The 17,788-nt window shown below is 36.1% G+C and overlaps 1 protein-coding gene across 1 annotated transcript in view; it reads right to left on the reverse strand.

Moving 5' to 3' along the window:
- Positions 1-17,788, reverse strand: part of CNTN5 (contactin 5) — a 1,123,225-nt gene that overhangs the window by 66,460 nt on the left and 1,038,977 nt on the right. The window contains exons 17-18 of the mRNA XM_024574613.3: positions 10,137-10,295; positions 1,022-1,171 (exon numbers count right to left, since the gene is read on the reverse strand). Coding sequence (XP_024430381.3) covers positions 1,022-1,171; positions 10,137-10,295 — 309 coding nt within the window. The remainder of the gene's footprint in view (positions 1-1,021; positions 1,172-10,136; positions 10,296-17,788) is intronic.

Here is a 17,788-nt window from a genome sequence, read left to right on the forward strand (position 1 = left end):
AGAAAGGGGAATATTCCCTTTTAATCTTTCAACAAAGATCTACGGGGCACTGGTGCCTGACACTGTCTAGGTGCTAGAGCTTGAACAAATAAGACAAATAAGTGAGCAAATAGTGAGCAAATAGTGAGCAAATAAGACAAAGTCCTCATTCTCAGTGAACTTATCCTAATGATTATTGAGATCAGATGTTATCATCAAGTTTAAAGTCACTGGATTTTGTCTGTACCCTCTCTGTGTGTCTGCAAGCTGCCCCTCCCTTTCTTCATGCTTTCAGATTGTTCTCATCGTTAATGACATTTGTGTTTGCCCCAGCCAGCGCCTTACTAGATATTTTTATATCCCAATTTACAAGGGCATAAAAGATTAATCTCCAGAAAACTTTGTCCAAAGTAATTAAAGATCTACTAAAAAATGTTTTTATTCTGCTTCACCCAGGTGGTAAGCAAATCATCTTAAATTTTTAAAAAATAAAACAATTCCTCTTTTGTGGTTACTAGAACATTATCAGAGATACCTCATTCTAAAAGACCAGAAGAATGCTATGTTTTCTAGGTCAGGAAGCAGATGGGTATTTATATTACACACAGATATCAAGAAGGCATTGAGTTAAGACTATGTCCTTCCAAAGTTTAGTTTATACCAGGTCAGCTGGTGAAGGGCAACATAGAGTTTTTAAGGAAGTACACTGTAATTAAAGGTAACTGTTATCACTGGAGAAAAAGAGGGGAAGTCAATCTATTCTGAATTTTATAGATTTGCTCTATTAATGAGAATACAGTAAGAAGAAAAAATTCAATTTCATGGTAACTTGGAGATGAATGGTTGCAAGGGTTGGGAGGAAATTGAAGTATTTGTAGAAATAAGGAGAATGAAAACAAATAAAACAGGAATTCAAACTAAAATGGTTTTATGATGTCTAGGTAAATGAGTTAGGAAAAAATTATACCAAGCAAGCAATCATGGTTAATTCAACTTGCTATCAAAGTGATTAGAGGCATCCAAATAGAATTTTGACTCTTACCTGCTTCATTTGTGCGGATCATTCGAGATGGGGTGCTTGGATCTCCAGTCCCAATGGGATTGGTGGCAACCACTCTAAATTCATATTCCACCCACGGGTTCAAGTCCACAGCCATCGCTGACTCCATGTCACCTGTTATGATTTCTGGGACTATGGAGAGACAGGAGATTTCATGTCATAAGGAGGACTGGAAAATGGTTACAAATGGCAGTCATGGATACCATAGGCACTAACAGGATGAGTAGGCTGATACATACTTCCTTACTATAAGTGGCCGTGGTGTCACCTCTGGCCTCATTAGTAAAATCAAAATGAAGCTTCAGGAAGTAAGCACGTATACATGCCAAAGTGTGTTGTAGTTAATTAGAATTCTTTCATCTCGTCTTTATTATGAATTGCCATAATATAACTTGCCATTATCTACACTAAAAATCATTTTGTCCACCTTTTCTCTTCATGTCAGTCTCGTCAAGCAACTCCAGACTTCTAGGTCATCTCTCATCTCTTTTATTCTAATCTCCATAGAATTCTGCTTATTTTCTCTTATGTCCCAGTTCCCATCCACCTTCACTCTTTGAAACCCGTTCGGTGAACACTTTGGGATTCATAATTCATCATTAGCAGAATTCCCTGTATACTCATTCTTTTCTGAACATTCTTCTAACTTTTAACTCTCATAGAAACCTAAATTCCTTTTGAGGAAACTTAATGGTTCTCAGGGGTTAAGTTACTGCAGAAAAAAGTAACCAGCCCATCTCAGCTGTGTCACCTATGCCCCCCATCCCCACACACAACCAAAAGTCTGTCATGGATGTTTTCCCTAAAGAATACAAGCATGCAGGTATCTTTCCCACCAAACCAAACAAAAACAAACAAAATTCTCTCAAAATTTCCTATCCTTTCATCCTTCACCCAGTTTCTATGTTTCTTTTACAGCAAAACTTCTTTAGGGATGTTTGTGCTATTGCTTGCTGTCTCTATTTTCCTTCCATGCTCTCTCAAGCCCACCCCAATCAGGCCCTTACCTCCTGCTGCTCCACCCTTACTGCTCCTGTCAAGATTACCAATGGTCTCTGTCACTAAAACCCTGTGCTCAGGTCTCTAGTCCTCATTTTCCTTGACCTAACATCATCCTTTGACACAGTTGGTAATTCTCTTCTGTTTGAAATATTTTTCAAAACTTGACTTATGTTTTGTTCCTCCCTATCTTTTTCCATCTCCATTGCTGGTTTCTTTTCATCTTTCAGATGCATGCCAGTTCTGTTAGCTCTTTCCCATTTTCTTACTCTATGGGGATCCGATCCAGTCTCATGGTTTTAAATAACCTCTGTATGCTGACACCTCCAAATCTCCAGCAATGAACCTCTTCACTAAACTCCAGAATGATATGTCCAATGGCATATTGGATATTTCACTTTGGACAAGGTTCTCAACCTTAAGTTCTCCTATCTAGTTTTGTAGTATTCTTTATTCAGTGTATGACAATTGCATTCTTACGGGTGCCGTAGCCAAAATCTTGGGGTCATCCTCAATTCCTTTCTCTTTTCCTTGTCTCCCTCCAGCTATAAGTAAATGATAACATTTCTGACTTCAAAATATGTTGATTTCTCCACTTCCTGTTGCAGCAACATTTCTTAATTATATTATATTATATTAATTCCTCTTCCATTATCTCTTGAATCCATTTTTGTAGGCTTTAGTCCTTATCATTTTACAAAAACTGCTACTTTCAAAGTCACCAATGATTTCCATGTTGCTAAAGTCAATGATCAATTCTCAGTCCTCATCACACTTGACATCTCGACAGTATTTGACACAGTTGATTACTTTCCCTTCCTTGATAGACTTTATTGCTTTGTCTTGCAGTATATCGCATGAACTCAGTTTTCCTTTTAGCTAAATGGTTGCATTCTCCCTGTGTTCTTTGGCTGCTTGCTCTTCTCCACACTTTACTGTTGGAACTCCCCAGCTTTCAATTTTTATATTCTTCTTTATTTTACACTTATATTCTTGGAGATGACATGCAATCTCTCAGTTTTAAATGCATCTTATATGACAATAATTTCCCAATTTATATCTATATTCTAAATTTCTTAAACTCCAGGCTCATGTATACAGGGAGAGACAAAAGTCATTTTACAGTTGTGAGTACATGAAACACAGACTTTATTCTTGTATTATTATTTATTAATTTTTGTATTATTTCCATATGAACAACCATAGTCCTACTTGAGCATGACCCTGCACAATTACCTACTTGATAACCTTGCAGCTCCCATCTCTAAATACAGTCACCCTGGGGTGTTAGGGCTTCAATATTTGAACTTCGGGAAGAGGCAGATCCCATACAATCTGTAACAGGCAGATTGTAATTTATTTATTTTTAATAATTTTAAAAATTTACATAGTGATATATATTAGTTTCGGGTGTCCACCACAGTAATTAGATATTTATATGACTTATGACTTATAAAGTGATCCCTGATAAGTCTAGTATCCATCTAACGCCATACGTAGTTATTATGATATTACTGATGACATACCCTATGTTGCACTTCACATCCTTGTGACTGGCAATTTGTACATCTTAACCCCTTCCTTTTTTTCACCCGTCTCCCCAACTCCCATAGCATCTGGCCACCGTCACAATGTTCTCTGCATTTATGAGTTTATTTCTGCTTTGCTTGTCCGTTTATTTTGTTTTTCATATTCCACACATAGATGAAATCATATGGTATTTGTCTTTCTCTGTCGGACTTATGTCACTTAGCATAATACCCTCTGGGTTCATCCATGTTATTGCAAATCGCAAGAGTTCATTCTCTCTCATGGCTGAATAATACTCAATTATATATACAGTTAAACCTCAGTTCACAAATGTTTGATTCTCGAACAATTTGGTCTCGACCTAGTAGTTCATGAAAAAATGTCTCTATTGTCTAACAAAAGTTCAGTTCGTGATGCTGATACCTGTGTGATCAGTCACATGTCTCTCAGATGACAAAAGAGATTTGCTTTTTGAATGATTCACTTCTCCAACAGTTTTCTGGAATGAATTAAGTTTGAAAACTGAGGTCCTACTGTGTGTACCACATCTCATTTATTTATTCATCTATGGATGGACACTCAGGTTGCGTCCATATCTTGGCTACTGTAAATAATGTTGCAAAGAACATAGGAGTGCATATGTCTTTTTGAATTAGTATTTTGGATTTCTTCAGATAAATACCCAGAAGTGGGATTACTGGGTCAAAGGGTAGTTCTATTTTTAATTGTTTTGAGGAAGCTGCATACCATACTGTTGATTTCCACAGTAGAGACACCGTTTTGCAATCCCACTAAGAGTGCATGAGGATTCTTTTTTCTCCTTAGGCAGGTTGAAATTTAAAACAGGATGGTCAGGATAAGCCTCACTGAGAAGGTACATTTGAATACAATCTTTAAGGAAGTATAGATTTAACTATGCTAATATCTGGGGGGAAGCATCCCATGTTGACAGAGCAAATACTGCAAAGCCATTAGAGCACAGGGGGCAAACACGAGGCCCGCTGGCCGAATCCGGCCTCCACCTTGTTCCTACCGGCCTGACACCTTGTTTCTACCCATCAGCAGCATTGGGCTCTCACTTAACTGTTAAGGGTAGTTAGATTTATACAGTCCTAAAATTACATTCGGCCCTTTGAAGGCAACTGGGAGGCTGATGTGGCCCCCGGTGAAAATAAGTTTGACACCGCTGCATTAGAGTCAGTACATACTGAAGCATGAGAAGATCAGTGAGTCAGGAGCTGAGGGAGTTTTAAGGAGAATGGTTGAAGATGAGTTTGGAAAGGGAATGGCAGAACCAAATCATATAGGACTGGGTCTCTCATCCTGAGGGAAATGTAAAGACATTGTAGGATTGATATTCTAAGTCTTATCTTTTAATACATTAAGTCAAGCTATATGAATAATAGGAAGTAATGAAAGTCAAATGAGGTCTTAAGGCTGGGACGCTGATCTGATAGGATTTGTGCCCTTATTAACAGAGACAGCAGAGAGCTCGAATCCTTGCTCTCTGCCATGTGAAGACACAGTGGAAGGCTTCTATCTGTAAGTTGAGGGAGGTTCTCACCAGGAATCAAATTGAATTGGCTGGCACCAAGATCTTGGAATTCCCAGCCTCCAGAACTGTAAGAAAATACATTTCTGTTGTTTAAGCCACTAAGTCTGTGGTATTTTATTATGTCAGTCTGCACAGACTAATACATTGTCCCATCATAGTACTTTTGATTATCCTTACAATACAATGTTTATTTTTTCATTAATGAATTAGTTTCATTGTTTACTGTGTTCTCTCTTTATTGTTTTTCCTCACCCATGAGAATAGTCTTCACAAAGGCAGATATTTTTTGTTTTGTTTTGTTGACTCATATATTCTAAGTGCCTAGAAGACTAACTGAAAGCTTCTCAATAATTTTTATTGAATGAATAAAAGGGGAGTTCAAATTGACAGGTGTGATCAAAATTGGCACAGCTCCCGTTGTAATCTTGATGTAATTATTCAGGTTTTATGTTAAAAAAGAAAATTAATTTAAAATATAAAAATATTCTTCCTCTAAAAGTTACATATATTTACAGTTTCTTAACCATACACATTTCCAAGACTACTTCCCTATCCCACATCTTCTCCACCATCCTTAATTCTAATGCCTCTTTAAATATAAAAATAAGATCTAGAAATTTTAACTTAATTGCTACTTGTACAGACTATAAAATAAGCATAAAAATGGCATTGAAGTTATTAATATTTTTGGTGAAATAACATGCACTATGAAATAAATTTGAAACAAACTTTTTAATAACAATTAATATTTTTTCATATACAATATTGTGAATATTAAAGAAAATGGAGAATGTATGCCAAAGTAATTATTTTTAAAGCCTTGCAAGTATTATTTTATAAAGATACTCTTCCTGGAACAATGGGGATAAGTCACTCTCAAAGAAAACATTCTGCTTCCTAGAGGACACACAGCAACTAAAGACAGTGGGAAATCCCATATTGATTCAGGGAGAAAAGCTTGTCAAAATGCATTTCCTAGTAAAAGAAATTGCATCCAGGAATTTAATTAAATAATTAAATGTAAACTAAATAAGCCAGTGTAGTTGTCAAATTTAATCAACCAGTCAATCAGTGGAAAACATACCCACAGACAGAAGAAATATCCACTGATAGAATAAAAGTGAATAAACAAATCTGAAATAAGTAAAAAATGACAAATAAATTCTAATATTATAAAAACTTTGGTATTCCTAAACACACACAGTAAAAAACTAGGTCAGCTGATACTGCTCAACAATATGAAGAAGTTAGGTTCCAGATCAAAAGCAATTTGACCACAAGAGGGGTCTGTAAGTGAAATTATTTTTTATGGTTGTTTTCATACTCTCTTCAAAATGAATAAATTAGTTCCATTCACAGTCACCTGATTTGAGTCTGATTTTGGGGTAGGCAGTTTAAGTTAATTCCAGATGTGTTCAGCTAGAAGGTCCACATGCAACTCATTACTTCATTTGTCAAAAATGAGGAGCTTACAGTTCTTTGATTTCATGTTGGTGTATGAAGGAATCTTTTTTAAAAATATATTTTATTGATTATGATATTACAGTTGTCCCATTTTTTCTTCCCTTTCTTCCCCTCCTCCCCAAACCCCCCTCCCATGATCATTCCCCCACCTTAGTTCATGTCCATGGGTCATATATATAAGTTCTTTGGCTTCTCCATTTCCTATTCTATTCTTAACCTCCCCCTGTCTATTTTGTACCTACCATTTATGCTTCATATTCCCTGTAACTTTTCTCCCATTCTCTCCCCTCCCCCTCCCTGCTGATAACCCTCCATGTGATCTCTATTTTTGTGAATCTGTTCCTGTTCTAGTTATTTGCTTAGTTCATTTTTGTTAATTTTTTAAGTTTGGTTTAAAACTTTGATAGTTGTGAGTTTGTTGTCATTTTACTGTTCATATTTTTGATCTTCTTTTTCTTAGATAAGTCCCTTTAACATTTCATATAATAATGGCTTAGTGGCGATGAACTGCTTACCTTGACCTTATCTGGGAAGCACTTTACCTGCCCTTCTATTCTAAATGATAGTTTTGCTGGATACGGTAATCTTGGATGTAGGTCCTTGACTATCATAACTTTGAATACTTCTTTCCAGCCTATTCTTGCCTGCAAAGTTTCTTTTGAGAAATCAACTGATAGTCTTATCAGAACTCCTTTGTAGGTAACTGTCTCCTTTCCTCTTGCTGTGTTTAAGATTCTCTTCTTATAATCTTGGGTAATGTAATTATGATGTGCCTTGGTGTGTGCTTCATTGGGGTCCAACTTCTTTGGGACTCTCTGAACGTCCTGATTTCCTGGAGGTCTTTTTCCTTTGCCATATTAGGAAAGTTCTCCTTTATTATGTTTTAAATAAGTTTTCAATTTCTTCCTCTTCTCCTTCTGGCACCCCTATTATTCAGATGTTGGAACATTTAAAGTTGTCCTGAAGGTTCCTAAGCCTCTCCTCATTTTTTTGCATTCTTGTTTCTTCATTATGTTCTGGTTGAATGTTTATTTCTTCCTTCTGATCCAAACCATTGATTTAAGTCCCTGTTTCCTTCCTTTCAATGTTGGTTCCCTGTACATTTTCCTTTATTTCACTTTTCATAGCCTTCACTTTTTCCTCTACTCTGTGACCATACTCAACCATTTCTGTGAGCATCCTAATTACCAGTGTTTTGAACTCTGCATCTGATAGGTTGGCTATCTCTTCATTGCTTAGCTGTATTTTTTCTGGAGTTTTGATCTGTTCTTTCATTTGTGCCATATTTTTTTTTTTTTGCCTCAGTGTGCCTATTACATACTAAGGAGCGGAGCCTTAGGTATTCACCAGGGTGGGGCATCCCACATCACTGCATTGTGATGCTGTATATGGAAGAGGGGTCTGAGAGGGAACAATGCCACTTGCTCAGCTGTTGGCAGGCTTTCAATCACTTCCCCCACTACTCACAAGCAAATTGGGCCCTTCTGGTGCTGATTTGCAGGTGGGTGGGTTTGTGTATATTCTAGAACCTTGTGGGTCTCTGCAGTGAACTCTCCTGTGAGGCTGGGAGTTTATCCTGCTGCCTCAACCCCCACAGATTTTTTCAGTCAGAGATTTTGAGGCTTTATTTTCCTGCAGTGGAACCCTGGGTTGCATAGTCTCTCTCGATCTCCAGCTCTTCTTTCAGTTTGTCTGCTTTCAAATGTGGGAGTGCCTGCTCTGCCAGCCACTGCCTTGCCTCGAGTCCTCTCCACCCTGGCTGCCCATCTCCACCTCTCCTACTGGTATGGGTGAATGTTTCTTTTCTAACTCCTTGGTTGTGGAACTTCCATACAATTTGACTTTCTGGCACTTCTGGTTATTTTTTTATTTTATATTTGTTGTTGTCTTCTTTTGGTTGTGCAAGGAGGCAAAATGTATCTACCTATGCCTCCATCTTGGCTGGAAGTCAGTGTATGAAAGAATCTTAAGTTTTTAAATACTAGCTTATGAATTGCATTAACTTTATTAGAGAGTTCAAACTCCAGACCCATCATTTTCTTCTAATAGATATGTATGCATTAGAGCTGATCTCGACTGAAATTGTTTTCAATGAGGAACAAATATGAAAACAAAAGGTCCACCCCAGTGGAGCTGATGTGGCTCTGGAGGGCATGAAAGAAGTTGTGGTCCGATTGTGTAGGGGCGAAAATCACAAGGCATTTAAAATCTACGTTAGAGCATGCAAAAGTTGACCACTGTTCCTTGGCAGATTTGCCTCATGGTGGCACATCTTTACCAGTAGCTCCAGAGATACTGAGTTTTGGAAAAACAAGTGACTTCATTAGGTGAAGAGACATCTTGCTAAAGCCCTATTACTATCAAGGCAAACAAAATTGGCCTGTTACAAAAATATATTTATGAAAAATGTCTATTTTTTATAAACACACTGCAATCATAGATTTTTTTAATAAGTGCTTGCTGAACTGAGTTTAAAAAATCTCCCAACTTAAAAATTGTTTCCAGCAATCAAATTAGATTTGAAAGATAAAGATGCAACTTCATAGTAGGGACTTCTAAAATAAGTAAATAACCCTAAAATGAACATTTAGTTCGAATTCCTGACCTTCCCCCAACATACAATTTCATTTGACCCGAGCTTGTGCCAAAAATTCAAAGTTTATGTATGTTTACCTGAACCTATTATATTTAGACAGTAAAACAAAATGACAAATCGCTACTCAGTACAGACAACTGCAACTGAAGATTACATTGTATAGACATTGTATACTTTTCAAATACCAACTTATTAAATACATTTCTAATCACCTTCAAGAGAGTGGATGTCACATAACCTTGAAGACAGCCACATTTGGAGAGGTAGGAGAATTTAGTTATAACATGAAATGGAAACCATAGGGGAGAATTTTTTTAAATAATGCAAATATAATTCAAACATCTTAGAAGTATGCATTAAAATTCTGCATTGTTTTAAATGATGTGATTTTATGTTAGATTTTCTTTATGTGTGTGATGTGAAGGGGTAGCATAACAAACTGGAGTCATGAATAGTTCTCTGATTATCTTGGTGGTAACTTAAATCTATACAATACCATTTCATAGAATTTTATAGAACCGTGCACTAAAATATAGGAGACACAAAACTGGTGAAATTTGAATATAGTCTGTGGTTTAGTTAACAGCACTGTCCCAACGTCAGCTTTCTGGTTGGATAATCGTACCATTGTTGTATAAAATATTATCATTGGGGAAGCTGAGGGTTGGGGCCACAGGAAATCTCTGTATTATTTTTGCAACTTCTGTGTGAGTCTAAAGTTATTTCAATAACCAAACAAACAAATATAAATGATGTGGTTCCTCCCTGGGAATTGAGAAGAAAGCAAGGTCACCTTATTAAAAGAAGTAAACACTTAATATTCTAATAAATAACAAAGTTTTAAGAATCCAGAAGGATCCTAATGAGATGCTTAGCAAATACATTAATATATAAAATAGCTCATGATGGGAAGCTGCTCTGTTTACACCTGATGCTGCCTTAGAACCTCTTACCTGTTTTCACTGTTTGCCAGCCCAGAGAGAAGGGGCTGCGGGCCTGCAGGTTGTAGGAGGAGACGGGGCTGTGGTTGTCAGCTGCTGGACTCCAGGAGAGCGTGGCTGTGCTTTCAGTGATTTCCTCAACAATCACTACCCCCGGTGGGCCTGGGGGACCTATAGACAGAGTGGAAAGGGTAAAGTGAAGTTCAAGTCATGGTGAGGAGTCATGGGAATTCGTGTTTCCCATGAGGATTCAATCAAACTATGTCGTTGTCTTAATTATATACATATTTAGTAATAAAAATTGGAAATAAAAAGTGATGGGATGCAAGCTGGTTTCTATGATTTCTGGGGTTAACATAATTATGGATTTGACTTTTTTTCTAACATTGTGTTTGGAGGCCACTAACAATTAGCATTGTATTTCAAAGGAAAAGAAAAAAAAAATTAGGAACCAACACAAAAATGTCAATATCGACTCTGGCTATTGAAATCAACCACCGCCTGCAGAGACAGCAACAGAAAGGGATAGGCAATGCCTTCAGGCACAAAAACGATCCCCTTACTGCTAAGGAGGATGGGTGCGTGAGCCACTTTGCAAGTTCAGGGAACCTAAAATATGCAAATACTGTAATGTGACTATCCAGTAGCTTAAGCTCTAAGAGGGGAGATATGAAAGGCTCTGAAATCATCAGAACTCAGACCAAGGAAGAGTAAATACTGGAAATGAGGCATAGAAATTGTTGTGGGAAGTTAAAAGTGTGATCATATTATTATTTTTTTTGAGGGGGGAGTACAGTTAATGAGAAAAGATTATCTCCCTTTTGATCATGAAAATATGTATAAAAGAGTGACGAGCTATGTACATGTAGGTAGACTCTAGCTTGACGAGACAACCATGATCTGATATGAGTACAAATATACCTTTATATTATTACTTCCAAAATAGTGATTTCTAATAGCATTTAAAAATATGTACTTACATTTTATTGGCTAAAAGCAATCAGTTTTCTTATTGACAGTCTTCTATTTCCTAATATGGACAATTCAAGCTACAAGGATGCTTTTACTGTTAACTAAAAACTCCACTCTTAAGTACTTTATTTTCTGAATTAGTCTTGTGTAGCAATTTGCTGTTTGGATGCGGCAGTTACGAAGTCGGAGCAGAAAGGGTGGAACTGGAATTGCGAGGAGCTAGGAAACGGTGGAGTGCTACAGAGATGGGCGTGGTCAGAACAGACCTCTTGGTAGAGGATTTCAACAAGGAAGGGACAATGAGATGAAGAGATAAAAGACCTATTTGGGTAAATGGCATTTTTAGGAAGTGAGAAATTAGTAGTTTTATCAAGATTGAGAAGAAATAGCAGCAGATAGCAGAGACCAAAGACTTAGAAGACAGGGACTATTCCATCAGGAAGATGACAAAATATTGGGATGGTGGGCAAAAGTGTAGAAAATAAGTTTTTTCTCTAAGAGAAATGAAGAAAGAAACAAAAAGTATGGAAAGAAAGCTTTTGAGATGGCAATAAGGACAGCTGAGAGAGCTCATTTGGGAAGGTTTTCATTTTTTTTCATTAAAAAAATCATCTACAATAAGGAAAGGTGATTGGGTGAAAATGGGACTGGGAGTTAGAGAAGAATGGGAAGTGTCTGGAGTAAGTACATGGTAAAAGAGGAAAGACATGAAATACAAATGTTTTGGAATAGTATTGCAGTTCAAATGTGGTTCGACAGCATCATTGTGGAGTGGAAGTGACTTGGCAAGGCTGGGCTGGACAGCCAGGACCAGGGCCAGAGACAGTAGTTAATTAGGTCCATGCAGGTTTAGGAATTTATAAGTTTGATATGACTTATTATCAAAGGTGGACTGAGGAGTCCAGGGATTCAGAATAATGTTGACAGACTAGAATAAAAAAAAAGGAATCAGGGACACCAGGTTATCGTGAGGGAAAATACAAGAACAGGAACTTGTGTTATGAGGAGAAAAACTACGTCATTTGTAGGGTGTTTTTGAATGAGAATTTGTGTTCACCTGGAGTGAGGTGGGGAATATGATTACTAGGGCTGAAGAGGCCAAGGACTTAGAGAAGAGTATGTTTGACATGTCCCCTGTATGAATAATGTTCGAAGCATTACATTAAAACGGTGGCTAGGGAGAAGATAAGGAAAATAAATGAGATCCAGGTACTGAAGAAAATGTTTTACAAGTTATTAGAATGTGGTGACAGGGATAGGAAGGAGCAACTCTAATGATAACATAATAATGATAAGACTATTAACTGTAATTACAATACTAACAGCTACCATATCCTCTCTGGGTCTGTGTTAAATATTTTGCAAACATTAACTTGTTCATGTATTTCTATGTCCCTGGGTGGGCCTTATTGTCCCTACTACATAGAGGATGTAATGGAATCTCAAAGAGATTGTTTAGTCAATAAATGACAAATAAATCACTTAGTCAATAACCATATTGTGTGTTAGGTGTAATGCTAGGCAGTAGGTATCAGAGAGCCTATTCTAATGAGAAGGTATTTGCCCAAGTCCCTGGTGCCAGTGAACAGTACAACTGATATTTAGCCCTTCGGTTCCCATCTCCTTTTACTGTTAACCTAGGGAGTCATTTCATTTGAAGAAAGGGGAGGAAAAGAAAGAGCATGTGTCAGAGGAAGGCACATTTAAATTATGTGGTAGAGAGACAGATGGCATTGAAGAAGCAGGTTAGGACTTTGTGGCAGCTTGTGGCTGCCCTCACTCCCTTTCCTGCCTTTCCATGCAGGTCATTCTCTTCCTGAAAGGTGATGCTTGCTATTCTTTCACGGTGTTGAGTCTGGGCTAGACCATGACTATTTGACCCAAAGACAACGATACAGTGACATTGCTTGACTTTTAAGGAGAAGTTGTAAGCAGTTGTGCAGCTTCATCCCAGGTCTTGTGGAATGCTTTTGGGAAAATCCAGCTGCCTAGTTAGAAGTCTGATTAAACTGAGGCTGCCATTCTGTGAGGAAGTCCAAGCCAGGTAATTGGACAGACTCATGGAGAGAGGAAGGTCCAACTGGCCCCCAGCTATTCCAGGCCTCGCAGCCCAAGCACCAGACCCGGGAGTGATGAAGCCTTCGAGTGACTCGAGCTTTAGCCACCACAAGGCTCGTGCGCATGAGAAATCCCAAGTAAGAACCTGGCTGTGTCTGTTGGCTTCACACATCGTCGCGAAGGCAAATAATAGATCAATGTTTTAAACCACTAAGTTTCAGGGCAGCAATTATTATTGGAACAGACTTCAAACTAGTTTGATTTGACTTTGTTCATAGACAGGAAATTTGTAGGAGGATCTTCAAGATACTATGAAACAGACTTGAAATTTATGTAATATGTTCAAACAAAAATAACTATCAACATAATTCATTTGTTGAGGTTTTCTGTATTGTTCCATTTATTCTGTTCAATTTCATCAATTATATTTATTTACCTCTGTAAAAAGCATTTGTTAACAACCACCTATATGATAGGAAGTATTGTGGAAAATAACTTCATTAACTTAAATAAAATTATTTGCCTTTCTGAGTACTAAAGCTCTATAAAAATATTTAAATTACTTCTCTTAAAAGGTATATTTCTTTTAATAATAGATAGTAGACAATTACACTAATTTAAAAACAAACTTAAGCTGGAACAAAAAATAGAATTTAGAACATAATTAATAAACTCCCAAGTATTTTTCTCTACATGTGGCTATTTCCCCAAATACAGTCCATAGCAAAATAATCAGTGACAGTGAACAAAGTTTCCTTATGTAAGATACTGATTATGGCTGTGCAATTTTCTATAATTACAAATATGAAGAACTAACTGTCCAGTAATCACATAATGCTCAAATCATGAAATTTTATGATAAAATATTATTAGGTAGCCATTAAACTTCCTAATATAGCAAACTATTTAATGAGATAGGAAATATTTACCACAAATGTGAAAAAAGTGGAATGCAGCACTATATGTAAATATAAGACTATAAACAATAATTTGCCAAATATGTGAAAGAAGAGACTGGAAAAAGGGCGTTAAAGTATACACGGCAGTAGTCACTGCTTGGTGATAGGGTTGTAGGTGACTTAAATTGTATTCTTTACACTTGTCTGGATTGTCAAATTCTGTACTGTAAGCATGTATTACTTCTAAAATTATTTTTAAAAGTCATTATTTTAAAGAAAGCCTCCGTATCGTTACATAAGTATGTGAACTAGTCTAAGTATATTCTACTTCACTGAACATTTTCTGAAGGTGAGTATGTGTACAGCACTGTGCCGAGTGCGGGGAGGTGGGGCTGGGCGGACGCACGCTCTACAGGAGGACAAAATGGGGTTCCAGCCCCAGTTGTGTGAAATCCAGCGGCAGACAGACTTTTTACAGAACACAAATGTTCGGCCCTGATAATTTACGATCAAGTGCTTGGGATTATATTTTACATCTCATTATAATGCTTTCTACATTAGTTATAATTACTTTCTATAATTTCCATTTGTTGAAATATTCAACATGGTACTTGGCATATATTAATTCTTCAATAAATTTTTATAGATGAATAGATGAAAGAAAAATGGAAAAAAGGGCAGAAAGTATTATATTCTGAGTTTGAAATGTTGTCTAAGAATTAACAAACGCTGTTTTAAAATTATTGTTTTATAAGACAAAGATCCAATGTGATAGCTTTTTAATTTGTTATATAAAAATATATTTGAATTAACAGTTTTTTTTAGTCAAACTAAGAAAGGGATGGTAATAAAAATGACAGAGTAACTCCATGAATGAAGAATATAAACCTTCTCATATGATTTAATAAGGTTCATTATTATTAGAAACTTACTATAAACAGATAAATTTTCTAAATTCTTATAAATATGAAAGATTTTTTCAAATATATTATTGTAAAATATTCTGAAAAACTAATGTGATTTACCTTTTAAGATAAATATAATTTTCAACCCAAATAAAAATGAAATGTATAGTGTTATCAATGTTCTATCTATAATAAAAGTATATTTTTAGATATATCATATTGAATGTTGGCTGCAGTTAGCTTCTTGTATATATTTAGGAGTGAATTACATTAATCTTATAATAATACAATCAATACCTTTGTCTTCAGGGCCTGTTAATGATGATCATATTTTACCATCTTTTGACTTTTTAAAAAATCATGAAGTAAATTATCTTTTCAAATGATTTTATCACGAATTTACAGAAGACGTGTTTGAAAACAGATTAATAAAAGGTAAATATCTGAGAGATAACAAATGTGTGACAGTGGCTAGTGTCTCAGGGTTACAAAGATGCCACTCATTTAACAGAAATCCCATTAATGCTATACTTCGCAGTGGCAGATGGGCAAGAATCTGGAAAGGCCCCTCCCCTCACCCCCTATGACAGTGCTATCATACAGGATCACTACCATAAATATTTTATTTGAAAATAGAAAAGTTAGAAAAATGGGCACAGTTTCATCACTTATTCAAGGTGAAGATGTCTGAGCAAATGACGAAGCACAAAGGCCCAGCAGCAGCCATGCTCTCATCATGCATGGTTGTGGATATTATCACCTTTAGAATAGAATTATGAAGAACTAAGTTCCAAACGTACTTAAGAAGCATGGTGTTCTTGATAGCATGTTTATGTTTATGCTAGACATGTCTCCCGACATACTGTTGACATACTAGGCTGGTGGAGTGTAACTTCAAGTAGTTTTGCATCTTTCCTTCTTTGACTTCCCTTCAGATACTTCCTTACCAGCCTGCTCCTCGTGAAGGCCAAGGGCCTTCTTAGAGTTCTTAGACTTACTAATGTAAGTGACTTTTTCTCACTGTTCTCAATCCCATGGGAATAACCAACTGTTCTTTTATGAGGGGCAGTTAAGGATTGAAATGAGAGATAAACAGCTCAAATTATTTTTTTCAAAAACAATTGTGTTTTCAATGAATTTGGTAAAGCTCACATTTATCATATCTATCCATCATCATCATATTCATTATTATTACCTACCTACCTACCTACCTACTTACCTACCTATATACCTACATACCTGTCATCCATGTTACCTAGTGTCTCAGCATAAAATTCTTGTCTCTCTCTACTTTGCCTATTTAACACCTGTTTATGCTTTGAATTTCAAATCTCTGCTTTAGTTTCACTTCCTTGGAGGAGACTTTCTCTGAAGGCCCCACCTGGGTAAAGTCACTCCATTACACATTCATAGTACCATGTGTCTGTCAGTCATAGTTGAAATCACAGCTGAAGCTTTCTACTTATTTACACGACTTTTATTAATGGTGGCTTTCCTTTTTGGATTTCAGGCACAAGAGCACTGGAATTGTGCTTGTAATTCGCTCACTACTGTATCCCCAATGCCTAGTACAGTGCTTGGCACATAGCCTGTTATAAATACAGATTTATAATAAATTATTGATGAATACTTTTTTTTATTGACAGCCTAGCATAACTGTTATTTTGTACTTGTTTTCACTTTTGACTCCTCAAAATATGAGATAGAGTAATATACCTTTACAAAATCACAGCACTATGCTAAAAAAAACCCTTACTATATATTAAAAGTAGGATTCTAATTATGTTAGATCTTCTTTGTTAAATGCTACTTATTAGCTACCCATTTGATCATGGTGTGCTTCTAAACAACAACAAAAACAAAAACAGGCTATTAGTGTCTTTCAGACTTTGATTAGCAACAAAATCTTTGGTATATTTATAAAAAAAAATGTAGATTTCTGGCTGTTCTCAATAGCAACCAAATTGCAATTTCTGTGAATAAAGCCTCAGAATTATAATTTGTACAAGATGCCTAGGAAGTTTTTATGCACCTTCTATTTCAAGAAAAACTGATCTAAAGAAAAGATATTTGGATAGAGTCAGAAGAGTCTTATTCCAGTTTTCACTTGTTTTTATGTTGAGAGCTTTGTGCAGCTTTCTGAACCTCATTAGTTTCAGTTCCTTGACATTTTTATAAAGGAAATGATAGTATTTATCTTGTTCATTATTGTGAGAATTACTTAGGATACTGTACGGAAAAAGTACTTTGTAAACAGCAATACTAGCACTGGCTGTGCCTCTCATTAGCTCAGTAACATTAACAACATCATATGAGCTCGTGATACTGCTTCTTCTTCTTTTTTTTAGCAATATAAACAAGAACCACATTTGATTTTATCAAAATAAATAATAGATGTGAAAGTAATTTTAAAAGGAAAAAAGTGTACTATTGTTGGCAGATTCAACAAAGAATCCTTATCTTCTGAGGAGCTTATAATGTAAAATGAAAAAAAATGCTGAAATGATAATGATTTAATGCCTGCCTATCAGGTAGAAAGTATCATGCTAAATGTTATGTGTTTTCTCTCTAATCTTTACAGCAAATATGGTATTGATGTCTCCATTCCCCAAATGAGAAGACTGAGTCTCATAAAGTTCAGATGACTCACCCAAGGCTGTACAACATTTCTATAGCAGATCTGGGGTTCAATTCTTATTCTTAATTGTAAATGTATCTGAGTTTTAATTCCATGCTATTTATTAGAGTATGATACTACTTCATATAGGTCAGAATAGACAGAAAATATAGATTTCAGAGGATTAAAAATTATTATGAGTGGGGAAAAAAA

Source organism: Desmodus rotundus, chromosome 5 (genome assembly GCF_022682495.2).
Source record: "Desmodus rotundus isolate HL8 chromosome 5, HLdesRot8A.1, whole genome shotgun sequence".
NCBI lineage: Eukaryota > Metazoa > Chordata > Mammalia > Chiroptera > Phyllostomidae > Desmodus > Desmodus rotundus.